This window comes from Gymnoscopelus microlampas, assembly GCF_963454915.1.
Source record: "Gymnoscopelus microlampas genome assembly, chromosome: 13".
Taxonomy (NCBI): Eukaryota; Metazoa; Chordata; class Actinopteri; order Myctophiformes; family Myctophidae; genus Gymnoscopelus; species Gymnoscopelus microlampas.
The window spans coordinates 49,305,950-49,330,949 of NC_139950.1; the positions used below are offsets into that span (position 1 = coordinate 49,305,950).

At 40.9% G+C, this 25,000-nt stretch overlaps 2 protein-coding genes across 6 annotated transcripts in view; one reads left to right on the forward strand and one right to left on the reverse strand.

The window, feature by feature from the left end:
- Positions 1 to 25,000, reverse strand: part of wdfy4 (WDFY family member 4) — a 187,371-nt gene that overhangs the window by 16,353 nt on the left and 146,018 nt on the right. For all 5 annotated transcript variants that reach the window (XM_084076960.1, XM_084076962.1, XM_084076961.1 and 2 more), the window contains 8 exons: positions 14,508 to 14,550; positions 13,526 to 13,645; positions 12,488 to 12,614; positions 11,682 to 11,791; positions 8,762 to 8,912; positions 8,031 to 8,122; positions 4,337 to 4,555; positions 2,387 to 2,507 (listed from right to left, as the gene is read on the reverse strand). In XM_084076960.1, coding sequence (XP_083933086.1) covers positions 2,387 to 2,507; positions 4,337 to 4,555; positions 8,031 to 8,122; positions 8,762 to 8,912; positions 11,682 to 11,791; positions 12,488 to 12,614; positions 13,526 to 13,645; positions 14,508 to 14,550 — 983 coding nt within the window. The remainder of the gene's footprint in view (positions 1 to 2,386; positions 2,508 to 4,336; positions 4,556 to 8,030; positions 8,123 to 8,761; positions 8,913 to 11,681; positions 11,792 to 12,487; positions 12,615 to 13,525; positions 13,646 to 14,507; positions 14,551 to 25,000) is intronic.
- Positions 18,622 to 25,000, forward strand: part of lrrc18a (leucine rich repeat containing 18a) — a 7,929-nt gene continuing 1,550 nt past the window's right edge. Inside the window, exons 1-3 of the mRNA XM_084076980.1 lie at positions 18,622 to 18,675; positions 22,712 to 22,972; positions 24,638 to 24,944. Of these exons, the coding sequence (XP_083933106.1) occupies positions 22,719 to 22,972; positions 24,638 to 24,944 (561 nt within the window). The 5' untranslated portion in view covers positions 18,622 to 18,675; positions 22,712 to 22,718. The remainder of the gene's footprint in view (positions 18,676 to 22,711; positions 22,973 to 24,637; positions 24,945 to 25,000) is intronic.

The following is a 25,000-nucleotide window of genomic DNA, read 5'->3' on the forward strand; positions in this document are numbered from 1 at the left end:
GTGTAACAGTCATCTCCATATTGTAGAATCTAACGGATCGCATGCCCCCCCCCCCCCCCCCCAGCATGGTGTAAATTAATCTATGGACGGGGGCCGGCCTCTCCCAATGGCTCCCAGTGGACTCAGTACATAATAACTGACATCAAACGGTGGGAAATAAAATAATGGAGGAGAGAGCATAGGCGGCGGGTAATGAAGGCTAGGGTAGGCTAAGCCTTCCCAAATGTTATCCTGGAAATTTTTTGAAATTGAGCAAATTATATATAATAAATGTGCGCAGCATTATATATTGTGTGTGCTGTCGCTGCAGCCCCCTGGTGACAATCACGCCTACCCGCCGATCAAAGGAGCACCCTCTCCGCCCCCTCCCTTCAGCAGAAAATAACGTGCATTACTGCGTTCACATCAGCGCAGGCTGCGCAGCACTGCTTGTCACCCTATAACCGAAATAAACTTAATAAAGTAACCAAAAAAGTAACTTTATCCACGGGAAACCCGAAAAAAATCGCGCGCGCGCGCGGGGGGGGGGACACATGCACGCGCGCTGCGCGCGCGTGCATGTGTCCCGTACTAGCCTTCCCAAATGTCGGACTCACCCGCCGCCTATGGGAGAGAGCAAGGTTTAAAATGTTATGGAATGAAACCATATGACTGTAATGGATTGAATTTAAGGTTCTCTCTTTGTAACACTGATTCAGCTTTTTGGAATATATATTGCATGAATTATAGTTATTATTATCATTAAAGGGATAGTTCACCCCAAAAATGTCTTTTTTTCTATGGATTAGTCACTCCATGGAGACTTGAATTCATGGATTTTTTTATTGTTTTTTGTCTGATTCCTAAGACGATAATTTGATGACCAGCGGACCGGTAGGCAGCGGTTCAGGTAGGAGACGCAAAGGAGACTCTTTGTGTCTCCGGTTTCCGATTCTACAAATATCTTCTAAATCCTAACAGTTTTTTGAAAAAACGTATGTTTCTATATCAGTGGTTCTCAAACTTTTTCATGACAAGGACCCCCAAAATTATATGTATTTGGCCGCGGACCCCCATCTCAAAATATTTTGTTCCAGGGACCCCCCAGAAGCAAATATTCAAGTTAAAATTTTTCGTTTTAAATATATATATATTCAAAGATTTTCACACATTTTCACGATTTTTCAAAAATAGCAGATCTACAAGCCCGTAGCGCGGCACTTGGTGCCGCGCTACGAGCTTGTAGATCTGCTATTTTTGAATAGCCCAAAGTGAAAAATAATGCTTTTTAGCTCAAATAAAAAAGTGACACAGATGCGTTCCAGGTCTTAAAGGGTAATGAATAAAATGTTATTTTAATTAATCTGTATGGAGAGTATGTTAATACAATATAACTAGTACATCTGCAGTACTGTAATACTCTTCCATTGAGACGTTTATAGAACGTGGTGTCACGACCCTGGCTGAGTGTCAATAAAGTTATTTGAAGGAGACGGCACAACGGTTCTGGAACAATACTCGAGTCTGCCGTCTTTATTGTAGTTCAGACATCGTTACGATTAACTCTCTCTCTCCGTCGAGAGAGAGACAACGGACATAAAGGCAGTGGTGTAAAGTAACTAAGTACATTTACTCAAGTGAGGATTTGAGGATTTTTTACTTTACAGGAGTATTTCCCATTTTCAATACTTTTACTTCTACTCCACTACACCTCAGAGACAAATATTGTTCTTTTACTCCACTACAATTATTTGAAAACTTTAGTTACTAGTTACTTGGGGCGGCAGTGGCTCAGGGGTAGAGTGGCCGGATCCCGGGCTGGGGCGCTCCCCTAGAGTTAGTGTAGAAGTGTCCTTGAGCAAGACGCTGAACCCCTAATTGCTCCTGATGAGCAGGTTGGTGCCTTTCATGGTTTCCTCCGCCATCGGAGTATGAATGTGTGTGTGAATGGGTGTGTGAATGGGTTAATGGCACAATCAATGTAAAGCGCTTCGGATAGAAGCGCTATATAAATGCACAATTTACCATTTACTTGTAGTAGTACTAGTTAAAAAGATACAGTATCCACTTCAGCCCTATATATATTTCGGCCATTTGAAAATAGCCGATCTAGAAGCTCACAAGGTGTCGCGATGCGACGCATTGTGAGCTTGTAGATCTGCTATTTTCAAATGTTTTTTTTTTTACATTTGAAAACTTGAGAAACTGAGTACTTTCTACTTTTGGCACTTTAAGTACATTTTGACCAATACCAATAGTTTTGTACTCAAGTAAATTTTGAATTCTGGACTTCTACTTGTAACATAGTATAGGCTACTTCTACATTGCAGTATTGATACTTTTACTCAAGTAAAGAATGTGAGTACTTTTTCCACCCCTGCATAAAAGGTATGGATGCAGGTTTTACCTTTGAACAGCTGACCAATGGGCTTGACCTTATCCAGTCTGAAGAAGAAGGGAACGTGATGAGGAGGTGAAGAACCGTCTTTCTTGGAGCCGCTGCGAGGTGGGTGGGGCTTGGTGAAGAGCTGTGGGACAAGGGACCAATCATTCACCAGGGAAACTTGTCTTCAACAAGGGGGTCCGGGACCCCAACAGATGTCCTCAGAGTTACTAATGGGGGGGCCCGCCAAATCTTTGTGTTAAATTTATAAATGCACTTACCTTCCAAATATGCTTCCTACACCTTTTAAAGAATATTTTAAGATCAACTCACAAGTTCATAATCATAATACTAGACAATCCGATAATCTCCATCCTCCCTTCAGCCGTACCACACATAGCCAGTTCTCCACTAAAGTCAGAGGTTCTTTACTCTGGAATACACACATACTTATTGCCAACTCCTCATCTTCACTCAGTAACTTTAAACATAGACTGAGGGCCAGCCTGATGAATCAAGCCTCTCCATCTACCATTTAACATAGCTTTCTGCATACACACACACACACACACACACACACACACACACACACACACACACACACACACACACACACACACACACACACACACACACACACACACACACACACACACACACACACACACACACACACACACACACACACACACGTGCAGACACATGCACACTCAATACACAGACACTCGCACCCACACATTCAACTGCACTCAAGGTATTTGTGTTTGTCGTGTCTTATGTTTGATTATTATGTTTAACTACTTGTTTATTATTTTTAGGTGAGAACCTTTATAAGCCCTTTATGGGTTTCCTTTTCTCACCTGCACTTATTTCTGCGTTGTTTTAATAATGTTACCTTTGTTCTGTTTTTTATTGTGCGAAAAAAAATGTTTTTCTTTTTTACATGAACCACTTGAACCCTAGCATCCCTGTTCTGAGGTGAACATTAGCCAAAAATAGCAGTTCCAGTGTCAAGTTTTTTCCCGCTCATTTCTTTGTGTCGTCACTTGCAATTTCACTTGTTTAATCTGTATCCTGTCTGAGTTCTCTATCCTGATTGGATAAAATTGGTATCCCGACCTGAAAATGCATTTTCTGTTTAATAACGAGCTGGAGAGACATGGAGACTCCTGTTACTGAACAAACACTCTATAGCAATAAATACTATCTGAATATAGAGCTATTTAATACTTGCAGGTCTCTGAATCTGTGGAAGTTTAAAAAATCACACCCTGTGTGAAGAGGGTGGTGCCTTTGATGAGCCCCGTATTGACCCCCGTATTGATGTTGTCATCAATGTTTATTTATTGGACAGACATACATACATACTGTACATACATACGGACACACGGACAAAGCCAGATATAGGGGTGGTTGGCACCACCCAAAAATAAATCACATTGAACTGCACTTGATGTCTGAATCGTGCTACATAAATAACGCTTAATTAATTGATTGATTGACTTATTTTAACCAAAGAAAATCACTGACCCTACCTTTAATGTTCTGCATGCACTATGCTGCGCTGCACTGCAGTAGTTCTCAAACTATTTCATGTCAGGGACCCCCAAAATGATCTGTATTTGGCCGTGGACCCCCATCTCAGAATATCTTGTTCCAAGGACCCCCCAGAAGCAAAGATTTGAGTTGAACAAAAATATACATATTCAAAGATTTGCAAAATGTTTCACTATTAAAAATGTCAGATCTACAAGCTATGAGCTTGTACTGTAGATCTGCTATTTTTCAAGAGCCAAAGTATCAAATATGGCTTAAGTGGTTGAAATGATTGTGACGCTGTATTAACACATTTTGCTGGGGACCCCCTGGTACCCCCCTCCCCCCCCCAAGGACCCCCCTCCCCCACTTTGAGAACCAATGCTGTATACTGTACTCATAGACCTCTGGTGTCCCGTCCGTTAACTGGTTTCGTACCTGCTTTGGAACCTGGCCAAAGTTGCTGACGTATCCCAGGATGGTGCTCCTGATGAGGGGGTCCGTGGGCCCCTCGTGGACCCCCCGGTGCTTCTGGGCGTAGAAGTAAGGGTGGAAGGTGTTGACGCTCTCCACCGCCGGCGCCCCCTGCTGGCGGTGGCCGAAGATCAGGTCGATCCACTGGTGGAGGTGTGAGCTCACATGCTCACTCTCTAGAGCCTGAGGAACCAACAGGAAAGTAACTAAGTACATTTACTCAAGTACTGCACTTGAGTATGATTTTGAGGTGGTATTTTTCACTTTACTGGAGTATTTCCAATTTTCAATACTTTTACTCCACTACAATTAGGCCTATTTGAACACTTGAGTTACTAGTTGCCATCGGCCATTTGAGAAATAGCCGATCTACAAACTCACAATGCCCTTAAACCAGGGGTCCTTCAACGTTTTCAGGCCAAGGACTCCCTAGCTGAGAGAGAGGTGAAGCAGGGACCCCCTACTCTATATTGTATAAAATTGTGTTTCAGATTAAACTTTTTTTGTTTTCTTGATCTGCTCTTTTTTCCCTCTACACCTCTACCGGTCCTATTTGCCAAAAATAGCCGATCTACAAGCTCACAACGCCTCGCAGCGCGAGGCGTTGTGAGCTTGTAGATCTGCTATTTTTGGCTAAAGTTCTCCTCAGAAAAGGGATGCTAGGGTTCAAGTGGTTAAGGTAAAAAACGAAATCATATCGCACAAAGATTTGGCGGACCCCCTGTAGTGACTCTGAGGACCCCCTAGGGGCCCCGGACCCCCTGTTGAAGACCCCTGCCTTAAACCCTATAAAATAATGGTATTTTCAAAAGATTTTTATACTATAAGATTTTTATATTATATTTGAAAAGTTGTGAAATGGCACATTCTGCATAATGAGTACTTTCTACTGTTGGTACTTTAAGTACATTTTGACATCAATACTTTTAAATTTCCCAAAATAATAGCAGATCTACAAGCCAACAATGCGTCACATTGCAACACATTGTGGGCTTTGTCAATCAGCTATTTTCAGTGCGCTACACCCGCGCGCAACTAGTACGTATAAATCAAAGCCTACAAGCCCTGCCTGGTTAAGTAATATTATAGATCTACTGTAGCTGCATTGTTCACAGTGTTAAGATGCAGTGAGCATATATATTATTAGAGATACACAAACCATCGCTCAAACTGCTAATATGAGAGTTAAGCATCGCGGAGAAAGTGGCTCCAACCGCACAACCAATCGAGTTTACTCCGCTTTTGCTTCGATGATTTCCTTCAAAAAAGTCCATTTTAAAAGTGCAGGAGGTGTGTTGTTACACAACTCTGTTTATGAGCTTATTGTCCATGTTTAGAATTAAAGAATAATTTGGGCACAATTAGCTGGAGATTGGTTTTGGAACAGTAAGTGAAGCCAAAGTGGGCATTATGACCAGCACTGTCCCCCTTAACTCTTTAAGACCTGATTCTACAAATGTCTTCTAAATCCTAACAGTTTCCTGAAAAACTTCTATATTTCTATATATTAAAAAACTTTTATATTAAAAATCTATATTCATGTCAAGGACCACCCAAAATGAATATGTATTTGCCCTCAGACCCCCATCTCAAAATATTTTGTTCCAGGGACCCCCAGAAGCGAAGATTTCAGTTAAAAATGTATATATTCAAAGATTTGCACACATTTTCGCGATTTTCTTTCCAAAAATAGCAGTTCTACAAGGTCATGCTATAGCACAGTTGCTCAAACTTCAAACCTGCTCAAAGTTCTTCATGTCAAGGACCCCCAAAATGATATGCGTTTGGACGCGGACCCCCATCTCAAAATATGTTGTTCCAGGGACCCCCAGAAGCAAAGATTTAAGTAAAAAATGTTCGCGTTATTAAAAAAAAATATATATATATATATATATTCAAAGATTTTAACAAAAACATCTGATATACAAGCTCATACAATGCCATGAGCTTGTAAATCTGCTATTTTTGAATAGCCCAAAATATAAAATATGGCTAAAATCTGAAACGGCACAGACGCTCTGCCGGTTTTAATGAGTTAAACCCAATCTTTAATAACTCCCACCTGGAATAACAGTGAGAAAAAAAAAAAACATATTCCGGTCTCATAACGGGGGGAATATTGTCCTGAGTTAATTTGTGCGTGGAGGGGGGGGGAGGGGGACAACAACAATCTGCTAAAATAGCTAATTTTGTGTAGAATGGTGATATGGTGATATGAGTAGTTCAGTAGATTACAGACTGATAAGCCCTCATGGCCTCAGGCCTGTAAACCACAGGCTGTGATGATGTAGAGAGAGAAGGTAGCGACATAAAAACACTAATCACACACAGAGGAGCACGATAAGAGGGTTTAAGGGTCTAAAGAAAGACAAAGCCTTACATTCAGCCCAATAATAACCCTTTCAGATCGGGAACGCATGGGAGTATTATTATTATTTATTTTTTTCCCGGCTATTCAAAAAAAGCAGATCTGCTATTTTTTGATCGTGAACATTTGTGCAAATCCTTCAATATAACACTTTTAATGTTTTTAATGTTCACATTTTAGCTTGATATTATAGCAACATAAGATTTTCCAAAAAAAAATTAGAAGACATTTGTAGAATCCCCAGAAGGAAAGATTTGAATAAAAATGATTTTTCAGAAAATAGCAGATCTACAAGCTCGTAGCGCGAACACAGATGATGCGTTCCTGGTTTGAATGGGATAAACAACAAGCAGAAATAATAACGGCATTATAGAAAGAAGAGAGGTCTTATGTCTTCAATATGATGAAATAGTCTGCATTGTTCTGTAAAAGCAGAGCCTATGACCTTCCTTGATTATAGCACCACAAGACAAGTATTATATTGTTGCTGTTGCGCAGAAACTTCCATAATATTCTAACTTTGTGTGTTTTTTTTCTAAATGAATGCCCTGCTTGATCAGAGAGACATTTGATTCCACCCGACAGACGATGTGAGGAGACAGAAAAAAAAAAGACAATTTAAAATAGTTCAAATAGCCGATCTACAAGCTCACGTGCCGATGTAGATGCAGCTATTTTCACTATTTTAAAATGCAAGATAAGGGCCCTTTGGGTCTTGAGGACGAGATGAATCTTCTATAGGATTTATGAACAGTAACACGCTGGTTGTAACCAATACTGATGCTCTTAAAGTAGTTCAAAAGTAAATCATAAAACGGTGTGTTTGATCCAAATCAGGCATTACTGAGACAAAAAGAAAGAAAGGAAAAATCATAATAATTCGGAAAAGGCCCGCATCCTGTGTGGTAGAATTCTGCACTGTAAAGTAAATGTAACTCTTGGACGGTACTTATTACCCTATTAACACTTATTACCCTTTTTATTCCATGTTAAAGCGGCACTATGTAATTTATTTTTAATTAATAAAATGTAATTTTGTCCAATCTGTATGTTAATACGATATGTTGTATTGTGTCTCCCTGCTCTTCTATCGAGACATTTAGATCGTGTCAAATGTCATGTCTCACCTAGACACAGGATCTGACACAATTCATCCCCTGAACAAGAGCTCAATGGTTAAAAAAAAAATCAGCACTTGTGCAGGAAACCGGGTAGAAGAGGAAAGTTACATAGTGCAGCTTTAACACTTATTGCCCCTTTTTAACCGTTGTTAACTTTGGGGTCACTGACCTCTCGGTGGACTCTGATGAATTCCTGGGGGTCACCTTTGGCCCATGGAGGTAAGACCACGTCTCCTAATGTCGTACCATCCTGCATGGAACCTGTCAATGCATGGATGAATGTTTAAATCAATCTTTAACCATTATTTTACACTTTGGCTATTCAAAAATAGCAGATCTACAAGCCCATAGCGTGGCACCGAGTGTCGCACAATGAGCTTGTAGATCTGCTTTTTTTGAAAAATCGTGACATTTTCTGCAAATCTTTGAATATATACAGTATTTGTTAAAGCAAACATTTGTTACATATTTAGTTCCAGGGACCCCCAGAAGCAAAGATTTCAGTTAAAAATGTTGCTTGCAAAAAATATATGTTTTCAAAGATTTGCACTAAAGTTCAAGATGTTTCTACAAGCTTATACAGTAGGTGCCATTATTGCCCATATTCACACGGCGGCCATGTTGGAATTTAACATTGAAAGTGCCGCCACCCGGGGTGGCTACTTTCATTGACTTCATAGAAACATGGCCGCCGTGTGAATATGGTCTATAGGCAAACTAAAAATAAATACATTCAATAATAAATAATATGTAAAAAAAAATCGAAGACATTCCAGAAAATTCACAGAAAAAACACACAACGCGTCCCATCGCGCGCTTGTAGATCGGTTATTTTAGCTTTCCGTTGTACAACGAAGAATACATTGCTTAAGTGATTCATTGATGTTGGGTCAGACTGACCCAGTGGGATGTGGTTGGAGTTGAGCAGGAAGTCTGGTAGGTAGTAGAACTCTGGAATCAGCTCTCTGACATCACCCATGTTGTCTCTGGAGGCAGACTCCCACTCCTTCTTCACACTGTGGAACATGCGCTCTGGGACGTCCAGCCCTCCCTAAGGGGGGGGGGGACAACAACATCAACAACAACAACAAACCAAAACACTGTCAGACGCGCCAGCAAGAGAGGGGGCAAAACACAATGGCAAATCAAAGTTATAAAGATTAACCCATTTAGACCGGTAAAGTATCTCTGTCATTTTAGATTTCTTTGGCTATTCAAAATTAGCACATATACAAGCTCATAGCGCTATGAGTTTGTAGAGCTGCTTTTAAAAAAAAAATCATGAACATTTGTGCAAATCTTTTAACATATATATTTTCTTTGGAAAAACGAACATTTGTAACTCAAATCTTTGCTTCTGGGGCGGTCCCTAGAACAAAACATTTTGAGATGGGGGTCCGTGGCCAAATACATATCATTGTGGGGGTCCTTGAGATGAAAGAGTTTGAGAAACACTGATGCCACTGATCAAAAAAACTGTTAGGATTTAGAAGACATTTGTAGAATCCCCAGAAGCAAAGATTTGAGTTAAAATGTTATACAGTATATATATATATATATATATATATATATATATATATATATATATATACACATACACATACACACATATATATATATATATATATATATATATATATTTTTTTTTTTTTTTTTTTTTTTTTTTTTCAAAGATTTGCTCATAAATGAGCTTGAGCTTGTAGATCTGCTATTTTTTAATAGCCAAAGACATCTAAAATGACAGACATGCGTTCCCGGTCTTAAAGGCTTAATAAAGTAGGTCTCTGCTCCGGTTTGCATTATAACACTAAACCACACATTTTATATTCCTCGTTCCATTACATAAGCAGAGAAATATTTTGCCTTTTGAAAAAACGATCTGAAGGAAGCTTTTCATCTTTCCGCGAAATTCTATAATCCCGCGATCGAAATCTCATGAGAGAGAATGTAATTTAGAGTAAAACAATTACCTCAATGAATGAAAATAGCATATATACCGGCTTTAAACTCTGTTAGAGATGCAAATCCACTTATGGATATTACTGCACACCCGTTGTGGTGCTTCTGAGAGGGGAACGGCGGTGTGATTCAGCGGGCTAACATCTTTATTGCTTTATTCTGACTATCAAATATGCATGGCTTTTCATTGTAATCAATTGGATGGTGTATTGTAAATTGGGAACTTCCGTGGTCGACGAGAACAGGGCTTCCTTTTAACACATTGAGACCAGGGAACGCATCTGTGTGTCATTTTTAAGATTCCTTTGGCTATTTTTGAAAAATCGTGAACATTTGTGCAAATCTTTTAATATATATTTTTTAAAGGGAAACATTTTTTAATCAAATATTTGCTTCTGGGGGTCCCTATTACAACATATTTTGAGATGGGGGTCCGCGGCCAAATACATATAATTTTGGGTGGTCCTTGACATGAAAAGGTTTGAGCACCACTGATATAGAAACGTACGTTTAAAAAATAAAAACTGTTTAGAAGACATTTGTAGAATCCCCCAGAAGCAAAAAAATTGCTTTAAAAAACTGTATATATATACAAAAGATTTGCACAAACCTTCACCATTTTTTTCAAAAATAGCAGATATACAAGCTCAAGCTATGAGCTTGTAGATCTGCTATTTTTGAATAGCCAAATAAAGCTAAAAGGACACACATTCTTTCCCGGTCTTAATGGGTTAAGATGCTTTGTACGCAACTCTAATTATTTGCATATATATTGAAATCTGGCTCTAATCTGTTTTCATACGTACAAATTGAACAGGAATCCAGATTGCCCAAAAATAACTAACTCAGTCAAGTCATTATTAGAGCGATTGAATTCCACAATAAAACGCTGAAACGGTGGTGGTGAGGTGCCGCTATACGCAGTATATAAGCTCCTCAGTGTTAATTTATCCTTTTTGTAACTCAGAGCGGGTCCATTTGGTCACATTTGTACCCTCTCAGAGTTCAATTAGCACTCAGGATTCTACTGTGGAGGTGTGCTTGTGGTTGTGATTCAGGACAGATACAGACGACCCATATTGTTCTCCACTTGTGGAACCATTTTCAAGGAGTGGCGACAGTCGTACTTTAGTCAGTAAATAGCAGATCTACAAGCTATGATGATGTGATCATACTACAGCGTCATATAAAAGCATCAAAAGTAGAAGATCTGAGGTGTCCGCTGGCCTAGCGGTCCAGGCGCATACCACATAAACTGATAAACCAACTTGACAGCGTGTCGCGGGTTCGACTCCCGTTCCCGACGACCTTTGCTGTATGTCTCCCCCCCATCTCTCTCCCCATTTCCTATCAGCCTACTGTCCTGTCCAAATAAAGGCATAAAAGCCCCGAAAAAATATCTTAAAAAAAAAAAAAAAGTAGAAGATCTACAAGCAACGCCTTTTGAGCTTGCAGTTCTGCTACTTTTGCCATTTTTGAATCGGAATCCTGAAAAGTAACAGTTTTGGACATATGAGGTTTCCCCCCGACAGAGATGATATACTTACTAAAATACTTAACTACATGAGCCCTAGCATCTCTATTCTGGGGCAAACATTCAGGCCAAAATACTGTAGCCCAAAAAATGCCACTCACAACGTGACGCACTGCGACGCGTTGTGAGCTTGTAGATCGACTATTTTTGACGAAGATCTTTAGTGTTGAGGGAAAACAGGAGGGGCTAGACCCATGGGGGACTTAGGTCAACTAAGTTAAGTATAATGGGTTTAAGTAGTTAAGGTCTGTTCTTCTGTGAAAGTTGAACTGGTATCTTGAGAAGGGCTCACCTGCAGTGCTAGGAAGGTGTTTGATAAGGGCTCACCTGTAATGCTAGGAAGGTGTTTGAGAAGGGCTCCATCCTGACGAGGAAGGAGGCCACGATGATGGCTGAGGAGTAGTGGGTGCAGTAGTGACAGCGTGCAGACAGTTCACCTGCATGAGTAACAGGAAGGTTTTTTAGAGGAAAGGATTGAAATTACTTTTCTGTATTCACCCAGCAGATGGCTGGATGAACACACGAGCTCGGGGGGAGCTGTTCGGGGTCAAGTGAGTCGAGGATCGAACTGGCAAAACTTCCGATTGCCAGAGTCTCTCTACCCACTCAGCCACGCCCACCGCCAATAATCGTATTCAGTAAAATCCTTAGTTAAAGGAATATTTCACTTTCAAACATGTTTGGCGTCACTGCAGGTGAGGCCCATGTTTTTTAAATCACTTTTTACATAAATGTTTTTATTTTTTTGGGGGGAGATGAAAAAAATTAAATTAAATAAAAAAAAAAAAAATGAAAGAAGTAATAGAAAACACACATGGCCCCCTCATGTGTAAGATGGACAATATCAGTCAGCAGAACCAAGGACATGTGTTTTCAATCTAACATGTCTAACATGGTTAACATTGAGTTTGAAGTTACAATGGGGGGGGTGGGGGGTGTCTGATAAAATGAATATCAAATATTTAAATACTGAAGCAAGCAACTTAAAAACTGTCTGGGGTGAAACTCAAAAGTGTTAAGGACTGTACACACTCTGCTGAGTTAAATTCACTAAACATTGTACTGTGTATGACTGCATATACTTGCGTACAGTTGTACTGTATAAGACTAAAGAAGCAGACAGTGTACAGTACCTTCTTCAGCTGCACTGTTCTCCACCTCTTCATATCTCTGGAGGAACATGGCTCTCCTCTTCTCCGTCTGAGCTCCCATCGGCTTGGACAAGTCCCTGAACGTGGCGGCATTGGACAGGTCCAGGTTCTGTCCACATGGGGGGGGGGAGAGAGAGAGAGAGAGAGAGAGAGAGAGAGAGAGAGAGAGAGAGAGAGACAGAAAGAGAAAGAGACAGAGAGAGAGAGAGGTGGATGGTTGAGAACATTATCTAGTTCTCAATGCAGCTACACATGGAGGTTAGGCAACGCATGGAGTGTGTTGTCTAACCTCAATGTATCTTCATGGCATCAGGCGCAAACAAATCAGACAGCTCCATATATGAGCATACGGTATACTGATGACATATGGGCATAAAAGGGCCGTAGACTGACAGATACAGAGATCTCCATATATGGGCATGAAAGGACACAGGTAAACAGAAAAAGACATCTCCATATATGGGCACAAAAGGGACACTGACAGACGGGTACAACGGGTAAAGCCCCCATTAATAATAATAACATTAATAATAATATTAATACATTGTATTTATAACACACTTTACATGTTTGGAAATCACAAAGTGCTACAGGGTTAAATCAAAAGGCACAAAATAACAAAAGCAGGGAAAAAACAGCAAGAAGACCCCTTTCTTGGGGTAAAAGATACATTTTTTTCTAATTAAAAGACCTAAGGAAAAGCCCCCAACACTATGACTCAGACATATGGGTCAGATCAGCAGTGCAACATATACACTGTAAGGTGTGAACCTCTAGTAACCCAAATCTGCAAACAAATAATTGTAGTGGAGTAAAAAAGTACTATTTGCCACTGTGGTGGCTGTATAAAACAAGGGAAATACTAAGTAAAAGTACCTCAAATGTGTAGGTTACATAGAAGTACAGTATTTAAATGTACTTAAGATACTTTCCACCAGTGACCAGGAGCAACAATAACTATGAGTATTAGGCCTGTGGTGTGTGTGTGCTGCGTGTGTGTGTGTGTGTGTGTGTCTATACCTCAGAGGTGTAGTCAGCCAGCACCCAGGGGAACACAGGGTATTGCATGAGGTCGTTGTAGGTCCGCCCGGCCAGAGTGTTGAGATGCATCAAATATTCAAAGTTACTCATCTCACCTCTCTGGAGGACAGACAGACAGACAGACAGACAGACGGACAGACAGACAGACGGACAGACAGACGGGATCAGACAACAGCAGATTAAAGACCAACCGCACACAGAGTTCACACAGTTCATCTACTTTAACCCCTTCAATGCATCTGTGTGTCATTATAGATTTATCTCCAGGTACATCTCATCATTTGTGTGGAGCATAATACATGAAAGCAGTCTTTCCTTGTTCACTGCTCTTACGTGGACTGGTATATGTAATGTGTGTTTGTGAACGTGTTGAATGTCCAGAACGTGTTGGTTCCAAAAGCGAGGTTAGGTATAAAGGAAGCTTTCCACACAAGGCCTTATAAATAAATAAAATACAAAGTTGCTCTCTACGAACTGCGAGAGATGGCCAACCCACTTTATCATATAAAATACAGTGACGGGTGAGATAATCATCACCAGTAATAAAACGCAGGGCACTGTGGTATACTGCATCCAGAGGCTTCAGTGTGGAGAGTGACATAACGTTGCTGTCCTGCTAAAACCTCCATATTATTTGAACTTTTTGTGTGTTTTTTCGTAAATTAACGTCCTACTTGATCACACTACAGCGTCACACAAAAGCATCAAAAGTAGCAGATCTACTTGTACATCTGCTACTTTTGATGCTTTTGTGTTTGAATCCTGAAAAGTTAGTTTTTAACAGAGACGATATATCATTTAAGTTTTTCGGAAAACTGTTAGGATTTGGAAGGTGTTTTTAGAATGGGTCTCAGGTCTAAATGTACACTAGCATTGCTGCTGTTATCAATGTGTTTTGTCGTTTATTGAATGAGGTGAAAGGCAGTAGAACAGAAAGGACAGAAGAAGTAAAGTGCATTACCTGCCACTTATTAAGAGCTGTTTTTCCGACCACAGGAGTCTTCCTGATGCACATAAACACAAAACACAAATGGTTAAATTAACATCACAGAACACTAAATAACATGTACTGCATAGTAACACACACACCTTTAGCTTGTTTGCTGCTAACATAATTTGTGTACATTTTATTTACATTTAACATCATGACGCGACTTATGTCAGACAATCATAAATCATACTCCTGATTTATACTTAGTTGCTTGCCGGTGGTCTTCCACACAAAAAGATTGCAGATCTAAAAGCTCACAAAGTGTCATGTGAGCTTGTAGATTATTTTAGCATAAAGTATAAATATAGTATCAATCAGGCGATACCAATGGTTCCCAAACCTTTTAGCTCGAGACCCAAAAGAGAAATGTGATGTCTCCCTGGGAGCCAAACTAGCCATAATAACAGATCTACAAGCTCACAACGTGTCTCACAACGTGTTGTGAGCTTGTAGATTTCCAATATCAATACTTCTTCAAAGTTTTTTTTCTTTTCTAATTTATGGAATTTCTTATTATTTTTTTTTACACTTATTTATGAAATTCTTTTGAAAGATTATTTTTTAATTTATGAAAAAAAAAAAAGTTTTGATAATCTTAATTATAATAATTAAAAACAAAAAGGGATATTTACTCGTGACCCCTAAAAAATGTAACTGTATAGCCCAGTGTTTGGGAAACAGAGTCTACACAGTTCAGTTCTACCAAACGGTCACTTCCTACAGTAGAAAGGCACAGACTGTTTTTTTTTGCCCGGGCAGCATTCTGTTTGGGTTCACATCAAAATATGATGTCCAAGTTTTGATTACTCTGTTGCCAGGCAACCGACCCAGCCAACCAGTTACAGCAATGCCAGCATGCCAGAGGCCCTATGAGAGTTTGTCAAGCGGTCACCACTCCTCTCCACAACACAACACAACACAACACAACACAGCAGAGCACAGCGGAGGTGAGTTGAGTTCAAGGAATGAATGAATGAATGAATGAATGAATTAACGTATGTATGAATGAATGGTGTGTGTACACAGCTGTAAGATCAGTTATTATGACTGAGGTGAGCTTTCTGCTGTGTGAACTGTGGAGTTTAGAATCAGGCTGGATACATAGCATACAGTATGGCTCCATCTATAGGTGGTAAATATATTTGCTTTATGTCTGTCAATGGTGTGCTTGCTCAAGTAAAAGTATCAATACTGCAATGTAGAAGTACTCTGTTACAAGTAAAAGTCCGGAGTTCAAAATGTACTTATGTAAAAGTACAACATATTGGTATCAAAATGTACTTAAAGTACCAAAAGAAAAAGTACTAAAATGTTTGAAAATAGCAGGTCTACAAGCTCACAACTTGTAGACCTGTGAGCTTGTAGATCTGCTATTTTCAAATAGTCTATATATAGAACAGGGCTAAAGTGGTTAATGTATGTTTTATAATATAATGATTTATATCTACAAAGTAACTAGTAACCAAAGTTTTCAAATAATTGTAGTGGAGTAAAAGTACAATATTTGCCTCTGAGATGTAGTGGAGTAGAAGTAGAAGTATTGCAAATTGGAAATACTCCAGTAAAGTAAAAAAATGCCCCCCAAAAATTGTTGTACTTAAGTACAGTACTTGAGTAAATGTACTTAGTTACTATCCTCCGTCCACACACCAGGCACCAGGTGACGACAACCTGTCAGACCTGAACAACAAGAGGTCACATTCCTGCTCACAGAAACACTTCTCTGCAGTGTTGCCAGGTCTGCTTATTATAAGCGACTTTGGGCTTGTTTTTCCTGTAAAGTTGCTTGTAAATATTGGTAGTTTTGTTGTTGTTTTTTTTTGGGGGGGGGGCTTGTTTCTAAAGCGTAGTTGCTTGTTTGGGATCGCTTCCTAATGTTTAAATCAGTGGTTCTCAAACATTTTCATGTCTAGGACCCCCTAACTGTTATGTCCACAGACCCCCATCTGAAAATATTGTGCCAATATTGTGCCTTTTGAAAATAGCAGATATACAAGCTCACTTGTAGATCTTCAAAGGTTTTCAAATAGCCAATGCATATCAATTATATTATTATATATATTATATATTTAAAGCGCTTGTGTGTCGCTTCTTTTGGGCTTGTTTTCATAGACCTGGTTGCTTGTTTCTCCCGCAAAATCTGGCAACACTGTTTCTCTGATCTCGCATGAAAAGAAGGGATATATAAAGGAGAGGAAAAAAAGGGCAGGATAAACTTTTCCAGTCACAAGACGTTTTTTTTTCTCCGACAAATATAGCCGATCGTTTCAACGGCCGGCTGTAAGACGATCTTTTAATAACCATTCACTTAAAAAAAAGAAGGTATGCTCATGAAGGAAGCCATGCATTAGCAGAAGTGCTGAGTGTGCAACAAACACACCGCCCCGTCAAAACCCATTGTTTCCAATTAATCCATTAGAACCGGGAAAGCATCTGTGTCATTTCATACTTTGGCTATTAAAAAAAATAGCAGATATACAAGCTCTTAGCGCGTCACTTCGCGGCGCACTATGAGCTTGTAGATCTGCTATTTTTTGAAAAATCGTGAATATTTGTGCAAATCTTTGAATACATTTTTTTTTTTTTTTAGCTCCTCAAGGAGGCATGAGCTCAGTTCTGGGCTCTCCCTAAGCTGGCAGAGGGAGAGTAGCGCCCAGGATTACATAGGCAAATTGGCACTGGGTGAAAAAGAATTGTTACAAATTTCGTGAGATAAAAAATTTAAAGAGAATTTAAAGAAAACATTTTTAAACACAAATCTTTGCTTCTGGGGGGTCCCTGGAATAAAATATTTTGAGATGCAAATACATATCATTTTGTCCTCGACATGAAAAAGTTTTGAGCACCGACTGATATAGCAACATACAGTACGTTTTTCATTAAACCGTTTTAGAAGCCATTCGTAGAACGGGCCTCAGGTCTTAAAGGGTTAAGATACAAGAGCATTGGTTGCGATAAACAAGCCGGACAAATATATGTGTGCTAAACGTTGGGATGTTGTGCGGGTGAACATTTCATTAAGCGTTTTACTGGACGGAACACCTATCCTAAGCGTGTTTAATCTAAATTAGAAAAACATTCAACTTGCTCCTGAAATCTCTTTCCCCTCTGTGGGCCAGTAACATGGCAATAAAGTGCTGGCGCCAAGCGGGCCCAGTTGCTAAGTAACGCCATTAAACAAGAGAAGAGAAACCTTGACTTTGCCTTTTGCCTGCTGGAGGAGAAGGCAGACTGGGGGAGGAGGTGTTGAGATACAAACAGGACATTCCTGCCCTTTTTCCTCTGGCATTTTTACCACCTATAAAATGGCATACATTTAAACACATAAAAGTAAAAAGAGAGACTGAAGGGAACAGGCACAACCTTGTATTGCAAAAACTTATTTTACGCTAAAAGTCACAAGCTGTGAATCTGAGGTACTTTCAAGTGTGGGTAGTAGTAGTAGCCTACTGTACGATGCAAGAGTAGATGCTTTATAGAACAGAGCAGTGTTGTTGTTTTTCCCAGTCGAGAAGCAAAAATAGCAGATATACAAGCTCCCAGCTTGTACGATCTGTTATTTTTGTATAATTTTTTTAAGATCTAGATTTGTTTGGGGAGATTTTGAATTATTTTACACGAGTCCTTGATACAAAAAAAAGGTTGTTACAGGTCTACTGTAGTAAAAAGTGTCAGTGTCTTCAACAGGGGGTCCGGTTACTACCGGGGGTCCGCCAAATCTTTGTGTGATCTTTACATTAACCACTTCAACCAAGCATCCCTATTCTGAGGAGAACTTTAGCCAAAAATAGAAGATCTACAAGCGCACAGCGCCTCGCAGCGCGAGGCCCCTCGGGGAAAAAGAGCAGGCTAAGTACAGAGTGAAAGGTCAGGTATACTAAGTATTGTTTAAGTGCATGGTTACATGTCTGTAAATACACATTAACATGAATCCAACATGATAGTGCTGTGAAACAAGTCTATGAAGCTGCCTATGAAATCTATGAAAAAAAAATGTGTATACAATATATAGTGGGGGTCCCTGCTTTATCTCTCTCTCAGCTAGGGGGTCCTTGGGCTGAAAACATTGAAGACCCCTGGTCTACAGGAAGCAGAGCTGCTGGTATGTTTCTGACACAGAGGATAAGATAAGATAATGGTGAGTAATGAGTATATTTACATTTAACCACTTAATCGGTATATATTGTTGCTGTCGGGCAGAAACCTCTGATCTCCTTATTCCAACTGTTTATGTTTTTTCCGTAAGTAACACCCTACGTGATCATACTACAGCGTCACACGGAAGGTAGCATCAAAAGTAGCAGATCTACAAACTCGAAACGTTGTGAGCTTGTCGATCGGCTACTTTTGAATTTGAATCCTGAACAGTAACAGTTTTGTACATATTAGATTTCCACCTGACAGATGATATACTTTGCCTATAAAGCTGGGAGGGAAAATGATGCCTTTCCAGAAGTTAGATGTTCCTAAATGTTTAGTATGTTATTTAGCATACCCAATAGTAACAGAATCCATTGAAAAAAAGTCTTCTATCAATGATTTGGGGTTTCAACCATAATATACCGAAATATCTAATATCGGATTCATTGCGAACCGGTTGGTTTTTGAAAACCTTATGCCCATACCTAAACACCACGCCAAAAATCTAAAACTTGTCACCAAGTGCACGATCTCAATGATTTTGGCCAAAGTCCCTCCCAGCTAGCTCACAAGCTGATAATACAAGCCGCAATTTTTGTAAATCTTCCGCTTAAAATGACATGCCCCCAAACACAGGGACGCCATGGTTGAAAGCGGTTCAGATGTACAGGAACATTCCAGATCTTAGAGCATCATGGACCAGTACAGGCTCTCAGGGCTTTTTCTGATTTAAACAAAAAACTGTGCACAAGTAATTTAACCCATTGAAACCGGGAACGCATCTGTGTGTAACCATTATTTTATACTTTGGCAAATCTTTGAATATGTATGTTTTTTAAAGCGAGCATTTTCTACTCAAACCTTTGCTTCTGGGGGGTTCTACAAATGTCTTCTAAATCCTAACAGTTAAAAACATTAAAACATAAAAAATTACGTTGCTATAATATTTGAGTGGTTCTCAAACTGTTTTCATGTCAAGGACCCCCAAAATTACATGTATTTGTCCCTCATCTCAAAATATTTGTTCCAGGGACCCCCCGGAGGCAAAGATTTGAGTTAAAATATATATATATTCAAAGATCTGCACACATTTTCATGATTCATTCTTTTTCAAAAATAGCATCTACAAGCTTGTAGATCTGCTATTTTTGAATAGCCAAAGAAATCTTAAAATGACACACAGATGCATTCCCGGTCTTAATGGGTTAAGAGAACAGACAACTTAATTCCTCGACTCCGGAAAAACCCTCTGACACCTTCATCATCATCGAGGAGGAGAAGAGAAGAAGAAGAAGAAGAGAGGCGCGCGGGGCGGCGGCCATGTGAAGTGTATCCAATTTCTAACCCCAATAACTCCTGACCGGATTATTTCTGTAAAACCAACACTAAATCAATCATTGCATTTGGCTCCAGTATATGTTATCTAATTGCAGGTAATAATTGCATGCAATAGTTTGCTATAGGAGGGTTATAATGGGATACAAGCGCCAGTGGATAACCTCTCTCTTCCTGAGGATGATAAATGAGGCGAGAGAGGGCCTTGGGGGTGTAACACACACACACACACACACACACACACACACACACACACACACACACACACACACACACACACACACACACACACACACACACACAAGCACTCACTCACACACACACAGACACACAAGCACGCATGCACACACACACACTGCTTTTTTTAGACAGGGAGGGAGAAGAGCACAGGTCTCATCACACTCCTAACTATCATTTATCAAAGTCCTGATTTGACTCTTTTGGTGTGTGTGTGTGTGTGTGTGTGTGTGTGTGTGTGTGTGTGAGTGAGTGAGTCAAACACACACACACACAGTGCCCGTGCATTATACTGTAAACACACTGGCACGTAGGTGTGCACGTCCCTGTCCCCACCACCCACGCCCATCACGCACGCACGCACGCACGCACGCACGCACACACACACACACACACACACACACACACACACACACACACACACACACACACACACACACACACACACACACACACACACACACACACACACACACACACACACACACACACACACACACACACACACACACACACACACACACACACACACACACACGTACGTTGGTCGCCTTGCGAGAGGCAAACAGCTCAATCAGGTGAATGGTGAAGCGGGGAGCAGCATCACATCAGCCACTTCGTTTTTTTGTGTGTTTTCTCTCTCGCTGTATTACCCAGTGATGCCTCTCTCTCTCCTCTCTCCCCTATTGTTCCCCGGCATTAGCCTTAATTAGAGAGCCGTGCTCTTAAATACCCCCACGGGCAACACTGGGTGAGCAGGCAGGAGAGCAGACATCAACACCACCACCACTACACACACACACACACACACACACACACACACACACACACACCTCTCAAGCACTCATTCTCTCCAGAGAGCACACGTTCCCCTATTGCCCCGGGCCATACATGAGCCCTTGTATCCATGTAAATAACAGAAGCCCCTACAAAACACACACACACACACACACAAACACACACACACACACACACACACACACACACACACACACACCCTTCTTCACACAAGTACATCCCGCATATGCAAAAACACGTTTACTTACGCACGCGCTCACGGACAGACGCGCGCACGCGCACACACACAACATGACACATTTATGGTCTATACTATATATTGCTGTGTTGTAGTAATACTGGTAGATTAGATACATTATGGTAAAGCTGCCTCTTGAGGGCAATCATGGCTTAAAGTGATAGTGGACTGAAGTCTTCTTGAGCTAAAACGTGCACTTTGTGTTTTGCAGCTAAAAAGTGGTTGTGTGTGTTTATGCATGGTGTGAGATGCAGCTAAACATGGTCTCTGTTAACTTCATGTTCAAAACTGTTACTTTTCAGAATTCAAATTCAAAAGTGGCAAAAGTAGCAGATCTACACGCTGGAAACGCGGCGCGGCAAGAGACGCGTTTCCAGGATCTGCTACTTTCGATGCCTTTGTGTGTGTACTATGATCAAGTAGGGGCATCTTTGAGGACGTTATTGAGGGCGCCTCAGAGCTAAAAGATCCTGGGTTCGATTCCCACCGGGGACGCTGTGGGCGTGTCCTCTCCTCCGCATCATCAGCGCCCATACCCTAGGTGGGGTTGGTGAAAGGGCCTAGTACTCTGTGTGGAGTTTGCATGTTCTTCTCCCCGTGTCTCCTAGGGTAGTTAATACCCTCACAAAAACATGCAGTAATCCTGGTCGCTATACCGCCTCCCCCATGACAGTTGGGGCGCCTGATGGAGGGGAAAGGAACTGGTTGGAATAACGTGTTCCTTCCACACGCTACGTCCTACCAGGGAAACTCCCCCCTGTCAGGTGACAAGAAGGTCAGTTGGCTCTCATGCACTGAAGGAGGCATGAGCTCCCTAGGCTGGTGGGTAGGGATGGGTATTGGCAACAATCTCACGATACGATACGTATCACGATACTTGGGTCACGATACGATTATATTGCGATACGCATCACGATACTTGGGTCATATCACGATATTGCGATATCTTGCGATATATCGCGACATATTGCGCTATATTGCGACATATTGCGATATATACATATATCACAACTACATATTGTTTATATATACACTACATATTGCGTAGCTGCAGATCTGTGATAGGTTCTTTGAATGTTTTTCATAAAGCCTGTATCTGAAAAAGCAAAAAAAAAACAAAAAAAAACGCGATATCGATACTGGAATATCGATACAGTATCGCGAAATAAAATATCGCGATATATCGCGAAATCGATAATGTTGCCCATCCCTACTGGTGGGGGGAGTGTAGTTCCCAGGATCACTTAGAAAATTGGCACCGGGTTAAAAGAAGGGTTACAAAATCGAGGGATAAAAAAAAGTAGGGGCGTTAATTTACAAAATAACACAAAAAAGTTAGAATACAGAGATAAGAGGTCTCTACTCTGACAGAGACACCACTCATTGTGAGCTGCAGATATAAACACGTTGCTGCTGTGTGTCTCAGCTCCATCATGGTGAAGAAGGGGAAACGGGCCCACCAGACACACAGACTGAGCCTGAAGGCGGCCAAGAAGGCTGTTGTGACCGCGCCGGACGGCCGACGCACGCTCGACCTCAGCCACGCGGGCCTGGCCGCCTTCCCCCGCTGTCTCCTGAAGCTGAGCGGCCTGGACGAGCTGGACCTCAGCCGCAACCGGATCCGCCGCCTCCCCGATGACATGGGGGGCCTGGCGTCACTCTCGCGGCTCGACCTCCACAGCAACAGGCCAGTGTTTGATTTTGTCGACTAAATAGACCCTCCAGAAAAATTATTCGATTATGCGATCGCAGAATTGACCATATAATGAGCAAAATGGCATCGCATAATATGCGATTCGCATTGCATATTTCGCAACTTTTCACATATTTCACATTTTTCGCAACTTTTTGCATATCGCATATTTCGCATATTGCTGCATATTTCACAATTTTCCGCATATTTCGCAACTTCCCGCAATTTCACCGCATAAAATTGCAAAAAAAAAAATCATATTTCATCGCAAAATCAAGGATTTTTGCCCGCGTTTTTCTGGAGGGTCTAACTAAAACTATGACTTTTTTTTCGACGACTACCTTTTTTCACTGACGAAAACGAAATAAAAAGCTAAATATAAACTAAGCTATGATGACTAAACCTAAGACTAAATATATTGACAATTTTGTCACAAATAAAAACTAGACTAAAATGTTAGTGAGGGATCTAGTGGAGAAGAGATCCAATAGAACTAAAAGACAAGTCATTTTATGTTTGGTTGCGCTCGGGTGTTGAGCTCTGAAAATAGCCGATCTACAAGCTCACAACGCGTCGCGCTGCGACACGTTGTGAGCTTGTAGATCGGCTATTGCAACCAAGTGTAAAATCAGCCATTATGACGCAGGCCAGTGTTGATGATTTTGTACGACTAAAAACTATGGCGAAAAATGTTTGTTGACTACCTTTTTTTTCACTGACGAAAACGAAATAAAAACGAAATAAAAACTAAGCTATGATGACAAAAACTAAGACTAAATAGAGTACTGAAGTCCTGACGTCACTCGTTCATCCCCAGGTTCATAAAGTAATTTCTCTATGGAGAATAACATTGGGTCATCTTAGAATCGTCTCATATAAGAATTGTGGTCCAAAAATAAACAAACTGTCTCTGCGATATTGTCAGGGAGGAGGTTCTGTATCGTTTATGATAGTCAGTCACTTATATTTGATACAGTCTGTTTCTGGTGAAAATGTAACTAATTCGGCGGAAGTAACATTATCGTTTTCTCACCGTCAGTTGATGCTTCATATCCATAAGAGTCAAACCGCCGGGGTCATTTGTTTATTTTTGGAACACAGTTCTTATTTGACGCGATATTAAATACGTCTATGGGGATTCAGAATGGGGGTGGAAAACCGCGAACCAGGTAGACAAACCTACTGTAGGATGTGTAAATTACGTCAGACTTCGGTGCTCTATATATTGACAATTTCGTCACAAATAAAAACTAGACTAAAATGTTAGTGAGGGACTAGTGGAGAAGAGATCCAGTATAACTAGAAGACAAGTCATTTTATGTTCTGGTTGCGCTCGGGTGTTGAGCTCTGAAAATAGCAGATCTACAAGCTCACAACGCGTTGCGCTGCGACGCGTTGTGAGCTTGTAGATCGGCTATTTTCAGCATGCAACCAAGTGTAAAATCAGCCATTACGACGCCATCAAGGCACCGACAAAATACATTTTAGTCGACTAAATCAACTGTAGATTTAGTCGACTATAATCTGATGATATTTAGTCGACTAAAACTAGACAAAAACTAAAACATTTCAGATGACTAAAATATGACTAAAATATGACTAAAACTAAATGGAATTTTATTTCAAAATGTGCTGTGTCAAAATCAACACTGCCAACAGGCTGGAGGCGTTGCCCGACGCCATCGGTCAGCTGGCGGCGCTGACCCGCCTGGACCTGGCCAACAACCGCCTGACCTCGGCGGGGCTGCCGCCGGCGCTGGGCCGCCTGACCCGCCTCCGGAGCCTCAACCTGGGGCTGAACCGGCTGGACGGCCTGCCCGCCGCCGCCATGGCCAACCTCAGCGCTCTGGAGGAGCTGGGCCTGTTCGACAACCTCTTCACCAGACTGCCGGAGATGGTGGAGCTGGCCGGCCTCGCTAAGCTGAACGCAGAGCGGAACCCGCTGAGCGACAGAGTCGGCGTGTCAGTAAGGACCTGTCACCATTATTACATAAATCGTTTGATGGCAATTATTTGAGATAA